Raw genomic sequence first — 16035 nt, forward strand, 5'->3', positions numbered from 1 at the left:
AATCCAGTCAGCAAAATCAAATTCAGTAAGTCTCTTGTGAGACAATTTTTTTACAATAAAAAATAATATTTTTTGAATAAAAAATAAAAAAAAAATTTGTGGGTGACCCAAATAGAATAATTATACTGTATATGTTAGATCGAAAAAGTGTGCGCGAGTTATATACATGACCGTTATATCGAAAAGGTGCACACACACACATATATATATATTTGATATCATAATCTAGATGTGAGAATACTAGAACCCGAGCCATTATAAGAGAAAAACCAAGTGAGACCATTGAGATTAAAACCCGATCTCCAATAGTAATATATTTAAATGTGATAGTGGTGAATGAGTTAAGAGTGTTTTGGATTGAGCGATTTCGATCTCAAATCCTATTTATTTATTTTTATATAATTGATTTCAAATCCAATTGATTTATTTTTATATAAGTCAATTATATATTTTATTAATTTAGATATATTTTAGTAATTAAGATAGATTTGCAAATGAAAGTTGGAAATATATTATTAAATCAAAATCTTTTATATAAATTACATGAATCCATCCAAACACGTGTGAAAAAAACAAAGAACAAGAAATATAAGCACCTATGCATACACATGCCCAATCATTATATATAGAGGACCTAACATCGTATCCCAACTCATCAAATCAAAGAAAATGGCAAGAAAGAAAATCACTCTTGCTTACCTAAACAAAGAATCGGAGAGAAAGGCGTCGTTCAAGAAAAGGAACAAGGGACTCATGAAGAAGGTGGAGGAGTTGAGTACCCTCTGCGGGGTTGAGGCATGCGCCGTCACTTACAGTGAGTTCCAGCCTCAGCCGGAGGTCTGGCCGTCTCCGCCAGAGGCGCGGAGCGTGATGGAACGTTTCATGGAGCGGCCGGAGATGGAAAAGACCCGGTTTATGCAGAACCAGATGAGCTTCACGCAGCAGCGCATAGAGAAAGCCAGGAACAAGCTCCGCCGCCTGCAGAGGGAAAACAAGCGCAAGGAGCTGACCATCTTCATGTTCCAGTGCATAGAAGGTACGATAGATGTTCGTGGAGATTTATTTACGATTCATTGAGTGAAGATTGATCAATCTTTTGACATACACAGGCAAAGCGAATATCAGAGATTTCGACGTGCGTGACACGTGCGAGATGAATGTGGTGATCAACGAGGTTCTAACAGAGATCACGGAGAGGATGGAGAAACTTAAAGCATCTGGTGAAGGTCCGTCATCTTCCGTGGCAAAGGAGGAAGAAGTACTGAAAGCAGCTGATGGTGAAGGGTCGTCGTCTGTAGCGGCTGCGGGGATGAGGACAGAAGAGGCGGCGGAGCTGCAGGGTTTTCTGTTGGAGAATGAGAATCCACCAGGCTTTTCATACTGGAATATGTTGATGAGCCCCATTGAGGGTGTTGACGATTTCGGGTGTAACAACGTAGGCTTGAACTTTCCACCCGATGTTCCCGACAGTATCCGTGATGCGCCATCTGCTCCTCCAAAACAAACCGCGGAAAGGGAGTAGCAGTCCAATTTATGTTGTATCTAGCTAGCCGCCTATGTTTGGATGTTCTCATAGATATATTGGATGAGATATTGTAGAAATTGTTGGATAATTTTGATGTTTAATGAACGGAGATTAAGCAAATTAATCAATTTATTTGATTGGAAAAATTCGAAACGAAGAACGAAGCTTAATGAATGAATAGTAAGTTTAGTTGTTATGAATTAAACTCGAAACAAGTTCATCAAATGTTGAAAGAACTTCAAACGAGTAGTCGGAACATGTAAGGGACGGAAACCTAATTAAAAAAAAATTATTATCGATGAATAGTAGCAGGCGTGCACACGCGCCGGGTGAGCGTGCAGGTGCGCGCGCCTGCCGAGCGCTGCCAAGAGCGCTCTGCAGCCCGCGCGCGGGCACCTGCAGGGTCCCCTTCGTGTGTTTTCGTGTCCCTTCGGATTTTTCTGATGCGCAACGCGCGCCCCTTCATGTGTTTTCGTGTCAATTCGGATTTTTCTGGTATTTTTTCATGTCCTTGGCATTGTTTGTTGATTGTGGTCAATTACAATGTCCAAGCGACACTCATATGAATGAAAAATCATGTCTTTTCACATTAAAAACATTAAATGATTGATTTATAGAAAATAAAAAAGACATATACAAAACATATCATTTTGCATATTGTTCTTCTTCTTTCTTCAACAAGAGAGAGTTTCATTCATTTTTTTGTTATAAAACTTGGATATTTGAGTGCTCATTATCCAAGAGTTGTAGTTGTATCTTGGAGAGAAGATTGCCACAAACTTTTAACACATTGTGATGAAGAAATTCTTTTTAAGGAGAAAGTGTTCAACACTTGCCTCAGCAAGCCATTTTCATTATTTTCTTCTTGCTTTTCCTATCAAATTTCAATCCCACGAACAACAAAAATCACATAATGTGTTGCATTTTGTTTACTTGTGTTGCATTTTGTTTACTTTTTAAATTTAAATTTAAAGATTTGGTGGTGTTTGGTATTTGGAAATATAGTCTATTTTCCATATAGTGCCAATTCAAACTCCCAACAAGTACAAATGATTATCCAAATCTCTCACATCTTCGAGTAGGAGAGAATTCAATGAAATCAAAAAAAGGTCTTTATTATATAAAGAAAAAACAGATTAAGTTACAAAATTATATCTCTAAAATACCTTAATTTCTGATATTATACATATATTCTGAATAAAAACTTTTGATTTCGTGAGACGATGGATCTATTTTTAATGTTAGTTATTAGTCGAGTCAACTCGTTATGAGACTGTTTCACAAGATACCTACTATTCGTTCCGAAAAACTTGTGATTACATATCTAAAATGCATGAAGTGATTAATGAAATAAGGTTGGATTTCAAAATATTGAATTTCGAAGGACCTAAACATGATCCAAATCAAAATAAATAAAATGGCAAGGAAGAAAATCACTCTTGCATGCTTATACAAAGTATCAAAAAGAAAGGCATCGTTTAAGAAATGGATCGGAAGAAGTGGTTGATAAAGAAGGACAAGGCTGATCTGATTTCGGCGGAATAATGAAGCATAAAATTTTAGTTTTAAGATAAGCATATATATCTGTAATTTATGGCATTTAAAAAGATTCATAAATTGAATTTTTTTAAAAATAAAATGTTTTACGTGCATGGAGGTCGCACGGACGCTGTGTCATGTACACGCCTTAGTATTTTTAAGGTACACTTGTTACCTAGCAACATCCATGTGTTCAATATATGGTCATTTTTTTTAGGAGTAGATCTCTTGTGAGATAGTGTCACGAATTTTTATCTGTGAGACGGATCAACCCTACCGATATTTATAATAAAAAATAATATTCTTAGCACAAAAAGTAATACTTTTTCATGGATGACCCAAATAAGATATCCGTCTCACAAAATACGACCCGTAAGACCGTCTCACACAAGTTTTTGCCGTCAAAAGTTTTATACGTGTAAGTGGAAAAAATTTATTTTGAATTATATTATGTTTCAACAGAGAAAAATGATGTGTAGCATATTATATTACATCATGTATAAAAACAGAAACTACTAAAAAAATCCTATTCAAGTTGTCACCTTCTCGATTTCGAGACTCGATACATAAGTCCCTACCAGGGTCGATCCTAACAATATCTGGGCCTGAATCTAACTTTTAAAAACAGGCATCTGAATCATAATGTGTGTTCATATTTTTTTTAGTTCCATAGAAATTTTTCAAATTAAATCAATACGTCAAAGACGATATAAAAAACTAAATGAATAAAAATATCAAACATATCCAAAATGATCACTAAAAAACAACCCGCCTAACAGTTTTAGAGTTAAAAAAACTAATCAAGTCTGTATAATCAAGTTGTTCAGTAATTTCTTTCTCAATCGATAATATAGCCAATCCATTCAATCTTTTTTGTGACATGGTTAATCAGAGAAAAGTTTTGAGGAGCTTTAACTTTGAGAAACTTCGCTCTGCACTTAATTCAATGAACAATTTAATAAATAAATGACAAAGAATTCAAATACAATCCACTTATTTTTTATGGGAGCAATTCACTTACACCATCCCAATCTATCTATTTATTTACGTACTTATTGTCATATTACTGTTATTGCTACATAGAGATTTGAGAAAAAATATCATATAAATACATTATTAATCTAAATTGTAATCGCATGATATGCTTGTAAATTTTTGGTGTCACGCATACTAGATATCAAGTATTAACTATGGACACACACAAGTTTGCTGCAGTTGTACTGTGCTGCAATAACAGGAATAGAATATGTTCCACAAAAATCCAATCATCAGGGATCCTTTGTTAGAATGTAATTATGAAGCAGTTTAACCTTTTTCATATACAGATGGAAACTACCAGGAAAGTAAATACAGAGGCAGACAAATAGCTCGTATAAGAAAGAGAACTTGTCATACGTGAGGTGAAACAGAAAACATGAGCAAACAGAGACAACAGAGTCTGAGAAAGACTCGTGACCAAAATTTCGAGAAAAATACTTTGAATTAAAACAGAAAATACATTACACATTGAAAGCCGGATAAGCATTACATCCACCAAAATTTCAGTCAAAAGCGTAGATTATAGATACCACATAAAGTCCCGAAAAAAGTAAAAAACTACAATAAAATATTAGAAGCCCGAACAAAGCGAAAATAGACTTACAACTCCTCACGAGTCTTTCAATCAAACCTCGAGACGACGCAACGACTGGAGTTGATTAGGGCTTGTCTGCAGATGAATATTGGGGAAGATTGATGAATAAATCGATAACAGGCTAAGCAAGTTCCATTTAATAAATAGTTGGTTTTGGGCTATCTAGTAACTATTATTATATATACTAATTTTTTTAAATAATTTTTGGGTCCCAAAAAAGAGATGAACCTGAGTCATTGTACTCATTTGCCTTTAATTTTAATAAGCACGGCGCTGGTCTCTACTTAGCTTAATTATTTACTTGTTCATATAACAACATGAGGTGCAAAATCCAACGTAAATTACGAGGCATAATATATCGGTTGTGCTTTTAAATATCTGCTGCCCTCCTTTGCCCCAAACACACATATTTATAGAAATTATGTTACTCTCGTGTGCAGCTATAGTTTGTTTTTATTGTGTTCGTTTTTATTGCGCGTTCATAAAAACATCTTGTCGAACGTAAAAAAAAAATTATGCATCGACGCCCACGAAATGGGCACATGGTAGTGTGTAGTGTACCATCATTTATATATCACAAAAACTTGTGTTAGACGGTATCACAGATCGTATTTTGTGAGACGAAATCTCTTATTTGGGTTATCTATAAAAAAATATTACTTTTTATGCTAAGAGTATTACTTTTTATTATGAATATCGGTAGGATTGACCCTTCTCACATATGAAGATTCGTGAGACTTACCCTTATATGATATTAATATTACACTTTTGTTTTAATTTTTTTTAATTTCAACACAAGTTTTAGTTTTTTTTTTATTTCAAGAATTCAAATATCAATTTATTTCCTCCATAATTTGTCAAATTTCACTTTAATCCATCGATAATGATAAAAAAGATTGTACACACAAGTAACTAGTACATATATATATATATGTATGTATGTACGTATGTTTGTTATAGTTTTTTTGAAGATTAGAAACGTGTCTAGCCAACTACAACTTATTAAGAGAAAATAGGCATACGGTTTTGGGATAGTTTCCAACCCAAAACCGTAACGAAGGACCTACCTTATGCAAAAACACCAGACGAACGAATGGCACTACAATGCAGCCTTCTTCACATTGCCAACGTCGATTCAATTTCCATTCCTCGAAGAACCCAATCACGGGCCTCATTTTCAGCGCCATGGGAAGAACAAATTCCTCCGAATGTCGTACGCCGAAGGCGTTCTCCTTCGTGGCGAGGAGGCTTCAGCCTCGGAGTAGACTTGGGATTTTCCCGAACCGGACTGGCACTTGGCAAAGGCTTCTCGATTCGCCCTTTGACGGTATTCTCACGTTCTTTGTGTTTTCGCGTATATTGGCGAGATGGGCTCATTCCATTTTTGTTCAGGTTTTGGAGTTGAGAGGGCAAAAGCTTTAGCTCCGGCTTCTTAATATTGCTGAAATCCAGGTTACGGTTTAAAGATTTTTTCTTCTTTTTTTCTTTCTGGGATTTTCAGTTTTCTGTTTTGTTTTGTTTGAGTTTGCCTTTTTTAATACTGCCCAATGTTATTGAGAATTTAGTGTGGTAAAGATGTTTCTTTTATGCGTATTTTTTTTAGGAAGTTGATGAGTTTATATTGGGGATTCCTAAGTCAGGTGATGGCAAGGAGACGGAGCAATCAAATAAGGTTCGTAGTGTTGCTGGTAGGCTCGCAGTTCGAGCAGCAGAAAGGTATACTATTTTTCTTTCGTTTGCGGCACGCACGGTAATTATCAAACGACAGAGTTTTAGAAGGCGCTGAGATTATGCTACAACATAGAGATTCAACTGGGTCTGTAGTTATTGTTAAGAACAGCGGCAAACTTATGGGTTTGGAGAAGTTTCACATGAAATTTAATGTTTTATAGATTCAAGGAGCCGAGCCCCCTCACCTGTTTAAGTCCCTCTCCTGACTTGACATATATGTATAGATTTGAGCACAACTGCACAACCACTTTCAAATTGCAGAGTTTTTGAAGTATGTTGATTGAATTTAGTGAATGATGCATACGCTTCTTTTATATGCTAGTTCTGCAATTTCTCGAGGTGATATTTAACTCTGTAGAGTTAACATGGGCTAATATTTTGGAATTAAAAATGAATTTTTTAATTATTACTTACACACTTCAATCACGTTACTGCCCTCTGCACTGCTTTTGTATCTCTGACATCATCTCAAGTCATGCTATTTAGAGCATTGTTATATCAACCATAAGCCTCGATTTTGTATCAGGGGGTGGAGAGTATACCTTCAGGATGAGCATGGAACATCAACCGAGGCTATTGATCATATGATTGCCCAGTAATTACCTCTTCATCTTGATATCTTCCGTATTGTTTTTGCCAAGATGGGTTGAATGGGTTTTTTCTTTGGTAGAGAAGTTACTTTGCAAGAGGTGATGACAACTTGAGTAAATCTCAACCTATAACTTTCAAAGTTTTGTGCCTGGTTTGTCTTAAAAAAGGTTTATGTGGTGTGTTGACACCGATAAGATTATCATAAGAAAACTTTTTTCAAGTAAAATAGTATCTTCTCTCAGAATAAATACATTTTGTTTCTCTTTCGAGTTTCAAGAATCTGTGCTAGATTTGTCAGTATATATATTTTTTTAAGAGAACTAAAAGTTGCATCTACTAAATTAGTCAAATATTTTTTATTTGCAATTTTATTATTAAGCAAAGAGATGCTCAATGCACTCTGAATTTAGCCTACATGCACCTCATTGAGGTGGAACAGAAGAAGATTAAAAAGGGAGAGCGACTAACATTTCCAAGTACAAAGTGGGATTGGCAAAGAAGGGTGATTCACGCCTGCAAGTCGAATTTATGTTGGATGTTTCTAATTTTACTATTATTTTCTGAGGTTTTTTGGTCACCTTGGAAATCTATACTTTTTTACTCCATATAAAATTTGGATGACAGCATATCTTGTTATTTGTCTTGAAATATTAGGGGTCTCAGTAAATCTGCTCGTCAGGGGAACATCGATGCCTATGCTGCTGTGGTAAGCAGTAGACAAAATCATTCTCTTTTCAGTATTGTTTCATCTATATTTGTCCTTGATTGCTTCAAATATGTTTCAGTTACAATACAGTTATCTGTATAGTTTATTTCCTTTAACTGAGTAACTAACTATAACTAGTAAATATGGCATACAAAATTTGTTTGTGAAATTTTTTTTTGTACATTGATTTTTTTTTATTTGGCGGAATACCATGGAGAAATTTAACATATCAAGCTTCTGTTAATGTTATGTGGATAATGGTTTAGGAGAGAAAAATACTATGATCTCATCATTTTGTATCATAATGAGAAGGATGAAATTGAAGTAGACAATTAGTGTCCTAAAGTTGCTTTCTCGGACGTGTTATCGCTGAATAAATAGTATAGATTATCTTGATTATACTTGGATCATACTAAGTTGGCACACATGTTGACTAAATTTGAATATTGTTCTACGCGAGGTTAACACAATGAATTATGGTGTTACTCAACCTCGCCCGATTTATCAATTACTATACTGGAATCTGATTCATGTAAGCTTTGAATTGTTTGAGTTGAAGCTTGAAAACTCGAATTGCTTGAAATGTGGAAATGATTACCCCTCTCAAGTATTTAGTATGATGAGCTGTTGAAACAACAATTGTAAAATTATTCGGGATACATTAGTAATTTAAACAATATTGAAAAGTAAAATAAATTAATGAATGTGAGTTGAGGTCAATGAGCAAGTGAACGTAGGTGGAGATTACTTGAGCTCATAATCAAATTGTCAATCTTGATCCAAAACAAGTGGTCAAGATTTTGTATATCTTAGATAAGATAATTAGGATATTTATTTTAGTTAAACTTTAAATTTAGAATAGATATGTTAGATATGGTAGAGATATGGATCTAGGTTTTCTTGATATATATTGATCCATGTAAATTCAATGATAATAAGAATTTTATTGCACCAAACTACATGGTATCAAAGATTAGGAACAAACCCTAGCCGTCATGACTAAATATGGCCGTATGGCCTCGTCGTCGGAGTCCGAGAAGCCACCATCGGCTCCGCCGCTTTCAACCATGCCCGATCTCGCTCCACTTCAATCCATCACATGCCACAAACTCAATGGCCAGAATTACTTACAATGGTCCCAGTCCATCATGATGTTTATATGCGGCAGTGGACAGGAAGATCTCATCTCTGGCTTCTCCAAACGACCGGCCATGACGGATGAAAAATTTAAATCCTGGAACGCCGAGAATTGTATGCTCATATCTTGGCTTATCAATTCCATGGTCCCAAACATTGGAGATAATTCCTCCTATATTCTTCTGCCAAAGAAATATGGGATGGAGTCCGGATACGTACACTGCCGGGACAGAACGTCTGAATTATTCAGTGTGGAAAAAAGCCTTTATCACGTTCGTCAAGGTGAGGACACGGTCACAACTTATTTCACCGCGGTCACGAAACTCTGGCAGTAGCTAGATCTGTTGGAATAACATGACTGGAAGTGTGGCATTGGATGAAGCACAATTCAGGGAAATTGTGGAGAACAAACGTGTATTCAAATTCATTCTCGGCCTTGATACATATATCGATGAAGTACTGTGGCCCTATCTTGGCCACTAAACCGCTGCCAGGACTCTGTGCTGCTTTTTCCGAGGTTCGCTATGAGGAAAGTCATCGAAAGTTGATGCTAGGCTCTTCCCGCTTGCCTCACAGCGCTGCTTCTGCCCTTGCGACTGCTCGACCATCGTTTCCTTCCGTCTCCGACAGTGGTACGCGCCATGTGCCACATGCGATATCCACAACCAGTTCTCATGTACGGAATGGTCGCCTATGGTGTGACAAATGCAAGAAACCTAACCATACAGTGGACACTTGTTGGCGCATCCATGGCAAACAGGCGGATTGGAAACCAAATAGGGAACTGCCGTTCATATTCAGCTACTGTCGACGTTGCTTCTCCAGCTCGCAACAACCTTTCACCCAACAGCAGCTTGATGCTCTACAACGCCTGTTCAGCCAGATGTCTGCTCAATCCACGACCCCTTTGAGTACGGGCAATGCAGCAAACCAAGGTGATTTTTCCATCGCACTTACCTCGAATCAGGATTTGTTTTCTACATGGATTGTTGACTTGGGCGCCTATGATCATATGACGGGTAGTCTTTCAATCTTTAGCTCTACAAGCCATGTGCTGAACTCTCGTTCTGTACGAGTTGCTAAGACATTTGTTTACACTATGTGCTCTTCGTTCCTGATCTTACTGTTAATTTACTATCTGTGAGCAAGATTAATGTCGCCTTCCACCGCACTACTAAATTTTTTGTTAATTCTGGTCTCTTTCAGGAAATGACATCAAGAAGACGATTGGCAGTGCTGGACTATGTGGTGGATTGTTTCTCTTCCAAATGGAGCCTACCTTCAAGACTGCACCATTTATTATCCCAAGACCGTCTTTTCTAATTTCTTGTTATACTTTTAACTCCAACAAAGAGATTGATATTCTTTTATGGCACTATAGACTAGGTCATCCAAACTCTTTGTACTTAACAAAATTGTTTCCATTCCTATTTCTAAATCGTCTTTACTTCAACGTGATGTTTGTCCTATTGATAGACGCTCTACTTCAGGTTATCGTTCATTGTCATGGGGTAACCTTGTGACTTGGAGACGTAAGAAACAATCAGTTGTGGCCATAAGCAGTGTAGAAGCAGAATTCAGAGCTTTGTCCAATGGGATTTGTGAAGGCATGTGGCTTAAAACGCTACTCTATGAATCAAAGATAGGAAATAGTCATCCGATAGAGATGATGTGCGACAACCAAGCGGCCTTAAATATTGTCAAGAATCCAGTTCATCATGATTGAACCAAGCGCGTGGAAATCGACATATACTTCATAAGCGAAAAGATTGAGAAAAAATAGTCGATCTCCACTATGTTCCCTCACACATGCAGCTGGCAGATATTTTGACAAGGCACTCCATCGACCGCACTTTGAAGAATTAAAGGCCAAGCTTGCCATGACAAACATATACCACCAAGCTTGAGAGGGAGTGTTGGAAGATTTTGTATATCTTAGATAAGATAATTAGGATATTTATTTAAGTTAAACTTTAAATTTAGAATAGATATATTCGATATGATAGAGATAAGGACCTAAGTTTTTTTATATATATTGATTCATGTACATTCAATGATAATAAGAGTTTAATTCCACCAAACTACAAGTTCTCAAGCTCGTGTCAACTTTGTTGAGCAGCCACTCACAACTAACTCATGTTAGGCGCAGCTCGTTTACATATCTACATGAAATGCATATATTGAATGAGATTGCTATTTTCTTGTTGCACATTAGATGGTACAGTTATGAAGCGCCCTATCAGCATTTGATCAAATCCGTTTCCTTTTCTTTGATTGCAGAAGGTGCTTGAGAGATATTTTTCAGATTCAGGATATGGAATTGAGCTTGTTGTTCCGAAGCAGGTTGAACTTTTCGACAAGCTGCGGAAAGGTCCCCCAAAGGACTTGGATTTTTTCCCAGAGGAATAAAATCAACCTGCTTCAGAAAGGCCCCACAAAATAGAAGAGAAGAGTAGAACGATTACACTATATTCGAAAGTCCATAAAATCTATTGCCTATTTATTTTTTGAATATGCTTATTCATTCTTCTACTGGGTTTTATTTCATTTTTTGGTACGTTTGCTTTACTGCTTATAAAAAATACATTCAAACTTAGAATTAATGGAGTATGCTACTAAAAAGTTTTATTGAAAAATTATCGAGATCTAAGTCTTTTCCAGAGTGCAGCTGCGGACAAACGTCATTTTATACATATAAACAATAAAACAATAAGACTTTTACCTTCTTGTGATATGAATCATTTAGAAAGACCATGAATTCTGTCAAACAAGCATTATATTACATGTATTTCGCAACCAAACAAAAACTGATGCACACGAAAATTAACACTCAACTTGAACACAATTATTTCACTTGAGAGAATGCACATCTCAACAAATAATGTAATTGTAAAAAGAATGACCCTTCTGCACAAAAGATCTAAAACTTCACTGCTTTCTTGATTGTCTTGATAGACGATTTAATGAAGCTGTTCCTGGCAGAAGCATAGTATTCACAGTCATTGTCATCAAGCACGGAAGGTTTCTTTCCAATGCAATCCACTCTCTTCTTCATGCCTTCCAAGATCAAAGATGGAGAAGATGGAATTCTTCGAAATGCCCTCTTACTGTCTGATCTTGAAAGTGTGCTTTCCGTGGCATTCTTCTTTCCCTTTCTTTTATTCTCTTCACCTTCATCACTTTCTACATCTCCTTTACCAGTGGAAACCGATTCTTTTGCTTTATTTCTCTCTTCCTCTATACGGTAAGGAGGGTTTTTAAAGAGAGTGTTGTCACCTATGTTCCTAGAAAAAATGTCATCCTTTTCCATGTCTTCTTTATCTTTACGTGACGACATTGAGTTCCTAGCTTCTTCTGTTTCAGTGACACCACCTTTTGAAATATCAGCCTCCCTTTTCTCTGAAACTAATTGTGGGACTATTACCAATGCATTGGTTCTCGGGAATTCAGATTTGCCAATATGTGGAGAATCAAAGTCAGCATCACCTTCTGTTGCGTTCTTCTCTAGTAGAAACTGCAGCCATTTATCTATATTACCTTTTCCACGTAGTTTTCTCGCCTCTTCATCCTCGTCTTCTTTTGGTTCATGATAATCGGGAAACTGAATATTGTGTAAATTTGTTCCACTATCTAGCATCTCCAACTTTTCATCGTCCCCTTCTTCAATTTTGCTGCCATTCTCTTCACTGTTATCTCTGTAAGGCTTCAATATTTTAATATCGTTAACGATCTCTTCTGTTCCTTCAAGTTCTTCTTTACGTCGTTCTTCGCCGAGCAGTGAACTCACTTCTGAAGCTCTCTGCTCCTCTTCCAGGAACTTCCTTAATTCCTTTCGTAAAGTGGCAGCAGACTTTACTTCTGGTGAACAACGGAGAGCCTGCTCGACCTCTTTTCTCAAGAAAGTATTATTCATCCGAGTCTCTTTTTGCGGCAGGTTTGGCTCGTTTCCTGTCAAAAACCGTACAATTTTGTTATCATGATCTTCATACATTCTTGACCTTTTCCGTGTCTGCTCCCATTCAGGCTGCAGCTGTTTCTCTAGCTCATCTCTTTGTTCATACTTCCTGTGAAGTTCTCTCTCAGCAGAATCACAAATTGCTTTCTGTGCCTCGAGTCTAGCTAAAAGAGCACTGCTTGCTGCTTGATTTAACCTCACTTGTTCTTTGTAAACGACACTCCTACAGAAAAAAACAATTGATTTATAATTCAAAAGGTAACCAGGGGCATAAACCTTAGAGGAGGTGAATGTAAGGTTAGAAGATCTTCAATATGATGTGTTGTAGATATATTCAAACATCGAGGGCAGTTTTTGTAATCATGCCAAATTTCAATACCCATAGATTTTGTAATTTACGACCCTTATTTATAACAATCTTACTGGTGCATGGCATCTCGAATCATCTTCTCCAACATCACCCTGTGGGAAGATTGCGCCTCGGCTACACGTCTGCATTTCTCAGCCCTCCTTTTTCTCTTCATCAGCACCAACTCAAGGTCTCGTATTGAAGCCTTCTCTTCTTCGGTCTTCCTCTGAAGTTCATTTACTTCATCATCTAACTTCTGTATTTCTGCTTGCATTTTTGCAGTTGCTTCTCTCTGTTTCAAAGAATCTCTTGCTGTAACAATGGCTTGATATGGGTTGCTCACCATTAATGGATCTTCATTTTCTTTCGAGCCGTATGGTTTTACTTTCCTCATAGCTGCCACAAGCGGAAAAAGTTACGTGAAACGAAACAAAAGTGGAACGCCATTTTGTACATTTATCAGATCATAATCCACAGACCTATTATGGGAGTACTTGATCGTGGCCTTCTGTTGGAATCTAGAGATTTCAGTGCATTGTCAAATGACTCTCTTCGGGAGAGAACTACCGCTGCTGGAGCCAGGCCTAATTTTCCTTTAGTTTCGGCAAAATGTTGTGGAAAAGAGTGAGATTCAACAGTCTGAGTGGCATTCATTTCTTCACTTTCACCTTCTGAAAACAACCAAGAAAATGCTCTATTCCTGTAAAACATGAAATGTGAGCTTATACACCGGGACATAACCCCTTTCCACTCGTGTTCAAGTCAGATTTACAAACCTGAAATCTGATCTGGATGAAGCAAAAATGGACAAGAACTGGTTAATAGATATGCCCAGTTGAAAATCCCACCAAGGAATGAGATACTCCAGCTTGTTATCCTTTCCCTTGCATACTTGCCATTGTAGTATTCTGAGGTTGCTAGGAACAGTCAATCCTCCTCCTGTAGGATGAGAATTTGATTTTACGTCAGTGTACTGATTGTCTGAAATTTACTTCACTATCTCAAGAATATTGAATTTGTAGAACCAACTTAAATGGCATTCATGAATATCCAAACGAGCCCATGGATATATTATTATTGACTTGAAATCCTTAGCATCAAATCAATCAAAATGCATGTTTACATTTGTTGGACAGATTTAAGCTTCATGAATTTAAAATCAACCTGCTAAATCCATCATGTATGTTTGTATACTAGAAAAACTTGAGAACTTTCGTCCGAATTCCTTCAAGAAGTAGTCGTTTAAATTCATTGTATTTCACAATCTATAAGTTTAAATATCATTGTGAAATCAAAATGAACCGATCCAAAAGTAAGTAGACTTTGAGCAAACAAAAAGTACTTGAGCAAGGAAACCAATGATCAATCTCCCATGCCAGAGGGGAAGCGGGATCAGCATGGTAGTACAAAACATTCCCGTATGGATCAACTCGGATTATTTCTGGATCAAATCCAGCATTCCTGGAATTATAAATGGTATGTTAATGGTGGGATTTTTTTGAATTCATTAATAATTCTTAATTTCTCTAAAAAAAATAGATTCAATAAATTGAAAAATGGTTTACCCGAGATGATTGAGCTGTTTCCACAGAAGAGACACAAAAATCTTGGGCTTCGTTGTTGGTTTTGCTTGGTGATCTATGATTGGGAACATCTCTTCCAATTCCTTTATTCTTGATTCCTGAAATCACCATGAATCTCAACAAAACATCCAGCAAATCCCCCGTTACTTGGAAATAATTTTCAGATCTTTCAGTCGCGAATTCAATCGAGTATGCTCCACAAAACCGAAAAGAAAAGTCGTGAAATCTACCAATTTGAGAAGGCTAATTATCAAAGAAGATAGACACATACCAATGCGAACATAACTTCTAAAGTTTTCACTTTATAAAATTATTACACATCAAAGTGTCAAACCATACGAATATCTACGGATTTGAAGGATACGAGGTCAAAAGATTTCAAATTCACAATTCTTAACCCATTGCATTTATTAAGATATTTTTTGAATTATACACGTTTTTAACCCTTTCCTCACAATATTGCAGCAATCCTCAAACTCAAATTCTTCCATCCAATCACAACCTAAAAAGCTACAATCTTGTTTCTTACTCAAAAAAAGTCATCTTTCTCTCCAATTAAAACCTGGGTTTCATTAGAAACTAAACAAAAGAGATTAAAAAAAAAACCATTTAATCAGCTACCTCTTGCTGCACCAAAGCGTACGGAGTAAAAGTGAAAGGAGGGCCATTGCTATACGGCCCGAAACTCCTATCCCGGCATAGTTTCGCATAGGCTCTTGGGTAGCCCACGCCTTGATCTACGGCCATCTCTTCTTCCGTAAACACCATATCCATGGCGGCCATTTCTGAAATCTGGAGTCTTCTCGTCAAGAATTTTTCAGAACTGAGAACAAAGGATTTTTGCCTGCTATAAACAGAGGCGAAAAGCTGTGATCTTTGAGTGTGTTGATGAAGCAGAGTGACAAGGTAACGGTCGTTTTTTCTTTCTTAAACGATTTTTTTCAAATGCGTAACGGCTACATGCGCTGACCCACACCCACCAAATAACTCGCCGCCAGTTTATCATTAAAGTCTTCGTGGAACGGAATGACCCTTTTGCCCTTGAGAGAATGATATTATTGATATTATTATTATATTTCATTTTAGGCTTGAATTCGCTTCGAATTAGATTCTTATTTTACTTCTTTATTGTTTTTTCGCTTCTTCCCCATCACCTTCCCAACAAGTCTCACTTATAATTTCAACATCTTCATCGACTTTGTCATCTGTCACTAAAATTCCATTTTGCAGAATCACCGAGTACACTTGTTCAACTGCAGACTTTCGGACCTTAAACAGAAAGAAAG

The 16035-nt window shown here is 36.7% G+C and overlaps 3 protein-coding genes across 9 annotated transcripts; 2 read left to right on the forward strand and 1 right to left on the reverse strand.

The window, feature by feature from the left end:
* Window positions 1-641: 641 nt before the first annotated feature.
* LOC142538844 (agamous-like MADS-box protein AGL80) lies at window positions 642-1535 on the forward strand. Its single transcript, XM_075644136.1, has 2 exons — window positions 642-1036; window positions 1110-1535. The coding sequence occupies exons 1-2, from the start codon at window positions 670-672 to the stop codon at window positions 1520-1522; spliced, it is 780 nt and encodes a 259-aa protein (XP_075500251.1). The 5' UTR covers window positions 642-669; the 3' UTR covers window positions 1523-1535.
* A 4196-nt stretch (window positions 1536-5731) lies between these two features.
* Window positions 5732-11465, forward strand: LOC142539444 (uncharacterized). Of its 7 annotated transcripts, XM_075644911.1 has the most exons (8): window positions 5732-6024; window positions 6090-6149; window positions 6301-6413; window positions 6955-7023; window positions 7674-7732; window positions 8703-9797; window positions 10069-10248; window positions 10353-10780. In XM_075644911.1, the coding sequence occupies exons 6-8, from the start codon at window positions 9239-9241 to the stop codon at window positions 10586-10588; spliced, it is 975 nt and encodes a 324-aa protein (XP_075501026.1). In that variant the 5' UTR covers window positions 5732-6024; window positions 6090-6149; window positions 6301-6413; window positions 6955-7023; window positions 7674-7732; window positions 8703-9238; the 3' UTR covers window positions 10589-10780. The 7 variants fall into 7 exon arrangements, 3 of the variants coding, with proteins under 3 accessions (XP_075501026.1, XP_075501024.1, XP_075501027.1); XM_075644909.1 differs by having other exon boundaries at window positions 7674-9797; XM_075644912.1 differs by having other exon boundaries at window positions 6338-6413; window positions 7674-9797.
* Window positions 11466-11583: 118 nt separating this feature from the next.
* On the reverse strand, window positions 11584-15632 carry LOC142539445 (uncharacterized). Its single transcript, XM_075644913.1, has 7 exons — window positions 15371-15632; window positions 14732-14847; window positions 14509-14627; window positions 13943-14105; window positions 13646-13866; window positions 13241-13562; window positions 11584-13040 (listed from the first exon to the last, which is right to left on the reverse strand). The coding sequence occupies exons 1-7, from the start codon at window positions 15530-15532 to the stop codon at window positions 11783-11785; spliced, it is 2361 nt and encodes a 786-aa protein (XP_075501028.1). The 5' UTR covers window positions 15533-15632; the 3' UTR covers window positions 11584-11782.
* Window positions 15633-16035: the final 403 nt, after the last annotated feature.

Source organism: Primulina tabacum, chromosome 3 (assembly GCF_025594145.1).
Source record: "Primulina tabacum isolate GXHZ01 chromosome 3, ASM2559414v2, whole genome shotgun sequence".
Lineage (NCBI taxonomy): Eukaryota > Viridiplantae > Streptophyta > Magnoliopsida > Lamiales > Gesneriaceae > Primulina > Primulina tabacum.